Source organism: Triticum dicoccoides, chromosome 7B, assembly GCF_002162155.2.
Source record: "Triticum dicoccoides isolate Atlit2015 ecotype Zavitan chromosome 7B, WEW_v2.0, whole genome shotgun sequence".
Lineage (NCBI taxonomy): Eukaryota > Viridiplantae > Streptophyta > Magnoliopsida > Poales > Poaceae > Triticum > Triticum dicoccoides.
The window spans coordinates 183,501,100-183,512,986 of NC_041393.1; the positions used below are offsets into that span (position 1 = coordinate 183,501,100).

Genomic DNA, 11,887 nt, shown 5'->3' on the forward strand with positions numbered 1-11,887 from the left:
TTGAAACTTTTCTCGCGAGTACAATGAAAGGTCAAGTTTATTTCAAAACTATTTTCAGAAATTTTGACTTTTTATTGAATTACTAAAAAAATTCATATAGATTACATGTGTACCATAAACCAAACGTCCGCGTCCTTCCGCAAGAACCTTACTTTTCTATGTGCGTTTGGCTGTAGATGGGAGCCGGAGCTACTACATGCACTCGAGCCAACTCACGGGCTCCAACCACCCGTCGGGGATGTTCTACGGGCCGCCGCCGCCGGGAGCATCCGGCGGGTTCTCCTACGGCTCTTCGACGCCGGGCCCCACGGACAGCTTCAGAGGGGCAGGGTACCCGTCGGGCAGCATGGAGTCCAAGTCGTCCTTCAGCTACGAGGAGCTGACGAGCATCACCAGCAACTTCTCCCGCGACAACGTGATCGGCGAGGGCGGGTTCGGGTGCGTGTACAAGGGGTGGCTCGCCGACGGCAAGTGCGTGGCCGTGAAGCAGCTCAAGGCCGGCAGCGGGCAGGGGGAGCGCGAGTTCCAGGCGGAGGTGGAGATCATCAGCCGCGTCCACCACCGCCACCTCGTCTCCCTCGTCGGCTACTGCGTGGCGCAGCAGCACCGCATGCTCATCTACGAGTTCGTCCCCAACGGCACCCTCGAGGACCATCTGCACGGTCGGTCAGTGAGCAGATGCATGGATCGTCGCGTGGATTTCGCTGCGATTGTGAGTGTCTGAGGCTTTTGGTGTGGTTGATCTGACGCATGCAGGTCGCGGCGTGCCGACGATGGACTGGCCGACGAGGCTGAGGATCGCCATCGGCGCGGCCAAGGGGTTGGCTTATCTCCATGAAGACTGTACGTTGATCTCCTGAGGTGTATATAAGCATGTTGTGTGTTGCGCAGAGTTCATGGCGAAAAATACTTGTGGTTTTCTGACGGTGACTCGTACGTTTTCAAGGTCACCCGCGGATCATCCACAGGGACATCAAGTCGGCCAACATCCTGCTCGATTACTCGTTTGAAGCACAGGCACGATCAACCAACAGATGAGTTCTTTTTTCTCTCTCTTCCGGTATATTCTTCTGATCGAGTGTCTGGAATGTGCATGGCATGCAGGTCGCGGATTTCGGGCTAGCCAAGCTCTCCAACGACACACACACGCACGTGTCGACGCGCATCATGGGCACGTTTGGGTACCTCGCGCCGGAGTACGCGTCCAGCGGGAAGCTGACGGACCGGTCGGACGTCTTCTCCTTCGGCGTGGTGCTGCTGGAGCTCATCACCGGCCGGAAGCCCGTCGACCAGGACCGGCCGCTCGGGGAGGAGAGCCTCGCCGAATGGGTACCGACGAGTTTCCTCGCTTGCAGCAGCACGTACTGGTCACTGACACAAGTTACAGCTCACAACTGCTCCGTCGTCCTCTTCTTGCAGGCTCGGCCGATCCTCGCCGACGCCATCGAGACCGGCAACCACGACGAGCTGGCCGACCCGCGGCTGGAAGGCAGATACAACAAGGCCAAGATGGTGAGGATGGTGGAGGCCGCCGCTGCGTGCATCCGCCACTCGGCTCCCAAGCGTCCCCGAATGGTGCAGGTAAGTGTGTCGCATCTTCGAATGGAACAACGAGCTGGTGGTGACCACGACCGAGATTTTCATGGCGCGAATTAAGGAGCGTGGTTCGACCGGCAGGTGATGAGGGCGCTGGACGTGGACGTGGACGAGGGGAGCATGTCGGACCTGAGCAACGGGGTGAAGGTGGGGCAGAGCCAGGTGTTCAACAACAGCCAGCAGGAGGCCGCCCTTGAGCAGCTCCGGCGCACGGCCTTCGCCTCCGAGGAGTTCACAGGGGAGTTCGAGCCGTCCGGGGAGTACGGTGCTGCGTCAATACTATGAACCAGCCGCGGCCTGCGGGGTGACAATCGACCAACATGTTTGTGTGTCTCTTGTAGTTAAACTTCTTCTTTTTCTTTTTTCTTTTTCCTTTTCTTGTATGTGACTGCCTCTGGTTCAAGAAACTGCTAGAGTTTTTTTTAAAGGGAAACTAGGAGAGTTTTAGCAAAAACTGCCCTACGTCGCATTGATTGGTTGAAAGACTTGAAAGAAACAGAGGGCTTCAAGGTTGAGTACAAGACAACTGTGAGGACGTGCATATGAAGTTTCTCAACAACAGAAAAAAAAAGGAATGTGCATGCGGGAAATTGGCCCTGGAACTAGAGTTTTGGAATCGAAATCTTGGATTCTAGTTGTTTACCTGCCACCTAGAACTCATTTGATGATTCCGAAGCAACAAATTCTACGTGACGTCATATGGCAAGAACCAATTCTTTGCTCCGGCACTTCATTTGTCTGGAATTGAGTCATCTAATCCCTATGTTCTTCCTAAACGCAGATACCCACTCCTTTCACCTTCCACATGATCCTTGGTAATCACGAAGTTCACTACAAGAAATATGTCAACTAGTGACCTTCTTTTAGTGACCTTAACTGAATTGATCGTAAATCCACGGCCATTTCGCTTGGAAGGGATCAAACCCTGAATTGCCTTACACGAAATGGTCATAAAGCAGACAAGATTGGTCCATGACCTTATTTCTACTTGATTACGACCAATATAAATGGTCATGAGGTTGTGAACGTGGATGCATTAGTACTTATTGCTATGACTAGGCGCCACCTCATCAGTTTTGCCTATGTGTCATGTCCATGTGGCAGTTTTTGCCCTAGGTTGTGAAGCAACCTATATTTCTGTCATTCCCAAAATTCCCAAAAAAATCTCATAAATTCTTTGGGTCATATCTTCATAAAATATGTAAAAAACTTTCCTTGCCTAGTTCATAAATAATTCAAAAATATTCATTTTCCTATTCTGTTCAGAAAAACACTTTGTGAAGGAAGTACCACTTTGGCATGTCCAAACGGTATCCATTTTCTACAGTGCTTTTCTATGCCCAAATAACCATCCTCCACCAAATGCCAGCTCAATCCATTCATTATTTTGAGTCCAGTTTCAATATTCGTATTTATGTCCAGTGTGGTATTTTGCAAAGCAAGTACCATCTAGGATCCTCCTTTTGAGCTGAAAATTTGTGAAGACGGTCTTCTTAGTAACTGATCATCCTCAACCAAAGCTCACGCACATTAGCCATGTGCATTTCCTGTACCGCTAATCAAACACTTGGCTGCTTATTCATGTTTGAGCATCGATCGGTCTCCTCGTGAGAATCTTATGTTGTGATTTTCTTCCTATCACCTACCTGGGGAGTGCCCAACCCACTATACATGTCTAGGCCGCCCAGAACACATGGCACCGCCACGGTCACGCGATGACCACGCGGCGGGCATGCTAGTTTACGCGCTCTAGAGTTAGAGCCCTCGGCCACCGTCCAAACCTCGATGTATCGCCACCAAACCATGTATTTATGATTAAATAGGTACTTATGTAACTAGAAATGATTTTTAGAAAAAATAAATAGCAAACTATGAGGCAGCTGCAGTTCAAATTTGACCCGCTTCCTCCTGAATCGGCGGGAATTTGTCTTTTTCACCAGAGGTTGATCATAACTTTTTACACCCAACCATTTTGTCAATTGTGCATTATGTATGGCCTAGTATTTTATAAAATTGATTAGGTCCAATTTTGCAACAAATATATGGTAGGTCCTTCACAAAAAAACTCATTTTGGGCACTCGGAAAAATGGAAAATGATTTTTTTGTGCAAAGAAAATGAAACCTTCCTTAGGCAACATTGTTTGTCATTCCAAGATGCACCCTTGTGCACGATATGAGGTCATTTGAACAAACTATACCATAAATGTGGCCATAAGATTGATCATTTGGCTTGATAGCCATGAATCTTCACGCATGATAACTCATTTCTGATAACACTTTTTTAAAATAATTGCCGTATTACAAGTTTATTATTTTTGCTGGGAACTTGGCCACATATAATGACACAAAGTGAAGGTTTTCTAATTTTTTTTTACTTTTTTTGAATTTTTTATGCTCGTTTCAAAATGCGGTCAAAACGGCGGGAATGACCGTTCCTAGCTAGTGGTTGAATCTTGGAATTTATTTGGTGTTTCTCTAATTAAATAGATACTTATGTACCTATAAATAATTTTTAGAAAAAATAAATAGCAAACTATAAGGCAGCTACAGTTCAAATTTGACCCGCTTTCAGCTGAATCGACGGAAATTTGTCTTTTCTACGAGAGGTGGATCAAAACTTTTTACACACAACCATTTGGTCAATTGTGCATTAAATATGTCCTAGTATTTTAGAAAAATGGTTCGGTCCAATTTTGCAAAAATTATTTGGGAGGTCCTTCACAAAAAAAACCTCATTCCGGGCACTCGAAAAATGGAAAATGAATTTTTCGTGCAAAGAAAATGAAAACTCCTTTAGGAAACATTGTTTGGAATTCCAATATTCACCCTTGTGCACGATATAAAATCATTTGAACAAACTATGCCATGAATGTGGCCATAAGAATGATCATTTGGCTTGATAGCCATTGATCTCCACACGTGATAGCTCGTTTCTGAGAACATTTTTTTAAAATAATTGCCGAATTATAAGTTTGTTATTTTTCCTGGGAACTTGGCCACATATAATGACACAATGCGAAGGTTTCCCAATTTTTTGATTTATTTTTTATTTTTTATGCCCGTTTCAAAATGCGGTCAAAACGGCGGGAATGACAGTTCCTAGCTAGTGGTTGAATCTTGGAATTTTTTTGGTGTTTCTCTGATTAAATAGATACTTATGTACCTAGAAATGATTTTTAGAAAAAATAAATAGCAAACTATAAGGCAACTACAGTTTAAATTTGACCCGCTTCCACCTGAATCGACAGAAATTTGTCTTTTTTACGAGAGGTGGATCAAAACTTTTTACACCCAACCATTTGGTTAATTGTGCATTAAATATGTCCTAGTATTTTAGAAAAATGGTTTGGTCCAATTTTGCAACAATTATTTGGGAGGTCCTTCACAAAAAAAACCTCATTTCGGGCACTCGAAAAGTGGAAAATGAATTTTCCATGCAAAGAAAATGAAAACTCCTTTAGGCAACATTGTTTGGAATTCCAAGATTCACCCTTGTGCACGATATGAGATCATTTGAACAAACTATGCCATGAATGTGACCATAAGGTTGATTATTTGGCTTGATAGGCATTGATCTCCACACGTGATAGCTCGTTTCTGAGAACATTTTTTTTAAAATAATTGTTGTATTACAAGTTTGTTATTTTTCCTGGGAACTTGGCCACATATAATGACACAATGCGAAGGTTTCCCAATTCTTTGATTTTTTTTTTGAATTTTTTATGCCCGTTTCATAATGCGGTCAAAACGGCGGGAATGACCGTTCCTAGCTACTGGTTAAATCTTGGAATTTTTTGGTGTTTCGCTGATTAAATAGATACTTATGTACCTAGAAATGATTTTTGGAAAAAAAATAAAGAGCAAACTACGAGGTAGCTACAGTTCAAATTTGACCTGCTTCCTACTGAATCAGCAGGAATTTGTCTTTTTCACCAGAGGTGGATCAAAACTTTTTACACACAACCATTTGGTCAATTGTGCATTAAATATGTCCTAGTATCTTATAAAATTGATTTGGTACAATTTTTCAACAAATATATGGTAGGCCCTTCACAAAAAAACCTCATTTCAGGCACTCGAAAAATGGAAAATGAATTTTCCGTGCAAAGAAAATGAAAACTCCCTTAGGCAACATTGTTTGGAATTCCAAGATGCACCCTTGTGCACGATATGAGATCATTTGAACAAACTATGCCATGAATGTGGCCATGAGATTGATCATTTGGCTTGAAATCCATGCATCTTCATTCATGATAGCTCATTTCTGAGAACACTTTTTTAAAATAATTATCGTATTACAAGTTTATTATTTTTTCTGGAAACTTGGTCACATATAATGACACAATGCGAAGGTTTTCCTTTTTTTGATTTTTTATGCCCGTTTCAAAATGCGGTCAAAACGGCGGGAACGACCATTCCTAGCTAGTGGTTGAATCTTGGAATTTTTTTGGTATTATAGTCAGAATTATATTGTGTGCATGATTTTATCCATTGCTGGCTCTATGGATAGAGCTTTGTGTGTAATCTGGAGTTGTTTGTGTTATTTCTATCCATTTTATTGGTGTTACATGTGTAGCCAGTAACCAGGACCTGCACTTATGCCATGCATATTCATATTGCCTCTATTGTCTCTGTTCGGTCCTGCTTGTGCTTGTATTCAAGCAGCCATGTGTGTATAAAAAAAGGTTTAGTCTGCAGCAGTCACATGATATGTCTGTCTACTACACAGTTTGATCATTTCTGAAATCGTGCTAGTTGTTTAGTCTCGTCAGTTTAACAAAAAGCGAATGTTATATGCACTGTTGTCTACTACAAAGTTTACCTTTATGTACTTGCTACCAGTAGGATGGTCAATACATGCTTGTTTTGTAGCTATTCTAGAACAGTTTGCTTGGTCGCCTGATGCTTGATGCATGTATAATGTGACTCACACATCATGAAATCTGAATAACTTTGACATAGTTGCTTTGTTATCTTGCACTGGGTTGATACTTGTCATTTTCCCTTCCCAAATATATCTCAGTTTTGCTGTTATGAGAATGCTATATGCATGGTTTCTTATTAGATCTCAAATTCCCCAGCTATTTTTCATTGTTAGGAGAATGTTATATGCACGGCTTCACTTGATTATATTCCTAACTTTTCTGATTTATAACTCGCAGATTTTGGCCTTAATTCGTCAAAAGTTGCTGTACAAGGAACTACACGAGAAGAATCCTAAAGAAAACTTGCACCCAAAATGTGTTTTAGCTCCCTGGAGCTGGACATGTTAATATTTAGCTGTATTTTATATTTCAATACCTGATTTGTACTGCCGTGATTGTAAAGTACCTGCCATGATTTGGCTGTCTTGAAAATTTATGTGTTATTGGCTCTGTTTGAATCAAGTTATTGGTTGTTGCACAAATAGAGAATTGACGTGTGGCACCTAAACAACACACCTGGTCCCATTTCACTAGTGGATCCTTTAAATTTGGAAAGAAACAAAAGAAAACTCACAAGTGGGACCTAATTGGATGACCTGGGACCTGGTCCAAAATGGATTGTAAAAAGGCCCAAATAAGAAATGGACGCAAAAAGGCTGAACGCCTAGAAAATAAAAAGGCTGTAATATTGGGCTTGGCCCATGAACCCAACCAAAAATTGACAGACAGAAAAAAACGCAAATAAGCGGAATTGTTGGGCTCGGCCCATGTAAAACACTGAATCGGACCGGGCTGATTCTTGTGCCACATCAGCTTGCCATGCTGGATACCTACGTGGTCTGGGGAGGTTGCTTGTGACCAAAAATTTGGTCGTGGAACCAACGACCTTTTACATATCGCAAAGAAGGCCACTAATTTCAGTTTACGACCGCCAGCTTTTGACCTTCTGTTTTTGGTCACAAAAAGGGTGCAAATGAAAAACTATGACCTTTCAGTGACCAATAGTGGTGGTCACAAGTTGACATATTTCTTGTAGTGGTTCATGACTGCCATCTCTCTCTCTCTCTCTCTCTCTCTCTCTCTCTCTCTCTCTCTCTCTCTCTCTCTCTCTCTCTCGCTCGCTCTCGTTAGTATGTCCACAACTGAAAGGCACTTGTAATGACGGTCCAATCCATTCACGTGCACTGACCCTCATCGCCTTCCTAGGACAGCCATATCTGAGCAAAAAATTTCTAAAAGCTTATCCTTTTTTAGGTTCTTTTTTGGTTTTTCCCTTTCTCTTGTTCAGGATTCACAGTCTGAGTTGTTGCTCTTCTAATGAAATTTTCTACTCAAATTTTTAGGTTATTATTTTTTAGGCTATACTAAAGGTTACTCAGTCTATGACAAGATAATGGGTGGAAGCAAGACACTGCGCAAAAGTAAAGAGTAGAGTAGGGTGTTTTACTGAGGTTCAGATAGTTGGCGCTATCCTACGTCTCGTTGATGGAGGTTTGAACCACAAAGGTCTCGGTAGCAACGTCCACAAAGAGCCCACTTAGTGGATATGTAGTTTTTCAACACAAAGAAAATGTGCATATGGAAACTTGGCCCTCGAATTAGAGAATTGGGAAGAATTCTTGATTCCAGTTGTTTCGCTGTCGCCTAGAATCGCTTGACAATTCCGAATCAAATTGAAATTCCAAGTAACGTCCCATAGCTAGAACCAATTGTTTTTCAATACACTTCATTTATCTCGAACCGAGTCATTTCTCCCACTTGTTCTTCTCAATCGCGGGTACACCACTCCTTCCATTCTCCAAACAATATTCCTCTGTGGACATGAAGTTCACGACCCCCATCTCTCTCTCTCTCCCTCTCTCCCTCTCCCCTCTCTCTCTCCCTCTCTCTCTCTCTCTCACACACACACACATGCGCACGCGCACACACAATTGTTAAATATGCCAAAAATAGTCCTTTTTGTGTTTCTTGTTTGCTTTTGCATGTTCTCTTGTTCATGATTCATAGTTTGAGTTGTTGGTCTCTAATGAAATTTTTTGCTACTTTTTATGTTGATATCATGTAGGCTACACTATCAAGGTTGCTTCAGGATATTAACAAGCAAGTCTATGACAAGATAAAAGGAAATGCAAAGTTGGGGGGGGGGGGCTCAATGATATTTTATTGTGATTTGGACAGTTGGTGTTATCCTACTCCTCGTTCATGGAGGTCTAAACCACAAAGGTCTCGGCAACATCGACCATAAAGAGCCAACTTAGTGCTGATGTAGTTTTTTTAGGACCATGAGTATGAAACTCAGGTGTGTTTACATTCAGACGTCATAAGCTGATGTAGTTTTTCAATGAAAAGAAAATGTGCATATGGGAAATTGGCACTGGAATTAGAGAGTTGGAATCGAATTCTTGGATTCAAGTTGTTTTAGTGCCACCTAGAATCAATCGATGATTCTGAAGCACATTGAAATTCCAAGTGACATCCCATAGCTCCCCCTTGTTTTTTTCAACTGCGAGTACACCTCGCCTTTCATCCTCAAGACAACATTCCTCGATGGCCACAAAATTCACGACCCCATCTCTCTCTCTCTAAACTATTAACGCGTACACAGCTGAGAAGAACTTGTAATGGCGGTCCATCCATTCACGTGCATTGGCGCTCATCGTTGCCTAGAACAACCAAATTTGAGCGGAAGTTTGTTGATATCTTACCCTTTTGCGATTCATGCTTGCTTTTTCCCATTCTTTTGTTCTAGATCCATAATGTGAGTTGTTGGTCTTGTAACGATTTTGTCTACTCAAATTTCCAGGTTGGTGGTTTTTAGGCTACACACAAGATTTCTTAAGAATACTAACTAGCAAGTCTATGAAAACATAATGAGCAGAAGCAAGATAATGCATGAAAGTAATGATAGAGGCAAAGCTGTCGCGTCTTTCGATGAGATGGTGGCTATCGTTTTTGGTGGAGTAAACTTTGACGATCTGACTACGAACGTGCGAGGACGTCGCGCCTTAGCAATCGCTAAACCAACTCTGAGAGGTTATTGACCACGCCGGAGCACAATCAACCTGACCATGAAGGTCTATTTCCTGCAAGCAAACGAAGAACAAGCAAGAAAGTGAAATTGCAATCTGGATATTGCGAATAAAAGAGGAAAGCTTTATTGATCAAGTGAGGTTATGTGACGTCTTGGTCTGGTCGTTGAACATAAACGAAGTACGCAAAGTTGCAGCTATGGCGAACTTTTAATCTAAACAAAACCCAAAGTCTAAATGATGCCCTAATGGCTATATATATGGAGGAAGAGGGGGGAATTTCATGACCCTTGGAAGAGAGGTCCAAAACCAGCCCTAACTCCTGTTTCCCCACACATACGGACTCTAAAAACAGCCTATACTTAAGTATTTCGAAATTACATGGGCCTGGCCCAAAAATAAGGTGACGCAACACCTATAATAGCTTCTAGACGAAATTTATGAAGTGGTATCCTGTATATGTCTTCCAAGGCTTCATGCACTCATTATGGTGGCTTCAAAGTCCACAAATCATCACTTGTAACTCTGTTCTTGTTCCCCTTGCGCATGCCATCATCTCCATGCTTGATTTTGCTCCAATGTTCATCCCTCTTGTCCAACTAGGCCATTCATTTGTAAGCAAGACAAATGTATCCAATTTAAGTAGCATCATATTCTCATGAACATTAGAATCATTACAAAGAAACGAAAGTACCTGATAATTTAATTGGTGTGCGCGAGCTCTAGTATTTATCAGCGTTCTGGGAACAGGGGTCCCCAGACTTGCCTGCCTGCGGCCCACGGCGTGGATCCACCAGCGGCCCAGTGCGGCCCGTCTTCATCAGCCAAACACTCAAGACCCTCGCGAGGGGCCAAGCCTCGCGGGGCAGATGACACGAGACCTCCTCAGGAGCAGCCTCATCAGGCAGGCTCACGAGGGAGGCGGAGAGATCAAGGCAAGGGGCACCTCGCGAGGTTCCCATGACGCAAACCATGACGACCAAAGCCAGGCGGGCGCCAGCGCATGTAGTGTCCTCGTTTTCCCTTTGGTGCTAAGGGGCAAGCGCGGGCGCGGAGTACCGAGGCATCAGGCAAAGGTTTCCATATCGGTGCAACAAGAACAAGACTAGCAGGACGGCAAGATGGAGGTCATCGTGGAGCCCAAGACGGCGTCATCACCAGAGCCTTTGGTAGGCGAAGACCACCTTTAGTCAGGATAGCTTGTACTAGCTGACCCCTTTCAAAATGGCCGTTGTTGGATCCCTTCCTGCTCAATATTTTGGAAGAGGACCAGGGCCTCTATAAATAGGGCTAGCCACCACCAAGGCAAGGAGAGATCGGATCTTGAGCAGAACCACCCACCAAGCACAAGAACACCTCGCCTCAGGAGGCTGTTCTTCCCCTTGTACTGTTCATCATCATCCCAAGAGGCAATCCACCACACCACACTGGAGTAGGGTATTACACCATGATGGTGGCCCGAACCAGTATAAATCTTGTGTCTCTTGTGTTGTGAGTTCGTCTAGATAAGCTTAGGGATCGCGGCGAGGCTGAGGGCGAGATTCGGTAGGGGAAAATCTTCGTGCGCACCCCAAAGTTCGAACCTTAAGGGTTTTGCCGGAACCCGACATCCGACATTTGGCGCGCCAGGTAGAGGTGCGCTGAAGTCTTCCTTCCGCTGATCCGCGTCCCATCACTTTGTCACATCCATGTCTGACGCTCGTCGAGCCCGCGCTGAGCGTCGTGCCGCTATCGCTGCTTGGGTCGCACAAACGGCTCCTGCCGGAGGGCCTCCTCGTCGTTCTTCATCACCTGCCGCCAACACCGCCACCGGCCCAGCGGGGCACGAGCAGCAAGCATCCTCGCTGCACCCCTCGGTGCGTAGGGACGGCCGCACTGCCACTCCATCGCTGACTCCAGCCGGGTCGTTGTCCCACGCTCTATGCGCTCCCACGGACGCACAAGTCGCGCTGCTCACGACACGCGAGCTCCTGCGTTACCGCCCCGTCGACGACTCTACGAGGATTGGCTCGCCCGCATCACCGAGCTCGTCAGCGCCGCAGGGGGCTTTCCCGCGCCGTCCCTCTCGCCGCCTCACCCACCGACGAGTATGGGCGGCGCGGCTCAAGGAGCGCCTCCACCACCTCAGCCCCAAGAAGGCGCCCTGGCTCCAAGGCGCGCGGCCTCAGGACGTGACCCGCCTGAAAGTGCAACTATCCCTAGGTGGTTTTGGTAATTCATATCAACATATAGCTCATTGGGCTAATACTATTCCAAGACAAATATTTCAGGAAAGCTCAATGAATGGCATGGCATGGATGATCACAGTGGATCCCTCAAAATATTAAGGACAAAAG

The 11,887-nt window shown here is 44.6% G+C and overlaps 1 protein-coding gene across 1 annotated transcript; it reads left to right on the plus strand.

The window, feature by feature from the left end:
* The first annotated feature begins 316 nt into the window (after positions 1–316).
* Positions 317–2,087, plus strand: LOC119340685 (proline-rich receptor-like protein kinase PERK12). Its single transcript, XM_037612607.1, has 5 exons — positions 317–662; positions 947–1,017; positions 1,105–1,329; positions 1,420–1,581; positions 1,678–2,087. Exons 1-5 carry the CDS (start codon positions 347–349, stop codon positions 1,879–1,881), a joined length of 978 nt encoding a protein of 325 aa, XP_037468504.1. The 5' UTR covers positions 317–346; the 3' UTR covers positions 1,882–2,087.
* The last annotated feature ends 9,800 nt before the right edge of the window (positions 2,088–11,887 follow it).

Bases quoted from the DNA above. Each gene is read 5' to 3' on its own strand.
- LOC119340685 (XM_037612607.1), top strand. From the start codon at position 347: ATGGAGTCCAAGTCGTCCTTCAGCTACGAGGAGCTGACGAGCATCACC. The intron at 663-946 runs GTCGGTCAGTGA...TACGTTTTCAAG, and splicing joins CCTCGAGGACCATCTGCACG to GTCACCCGCGGATCATCCAC. The intron at 1,582-1,677 runs GTAAGTGTGTCG...TTCGACCGGCAG, and splicing joins AGCGTCCCCGAATGGTGCAG to GTGATGAGGGCGCTGGACGT.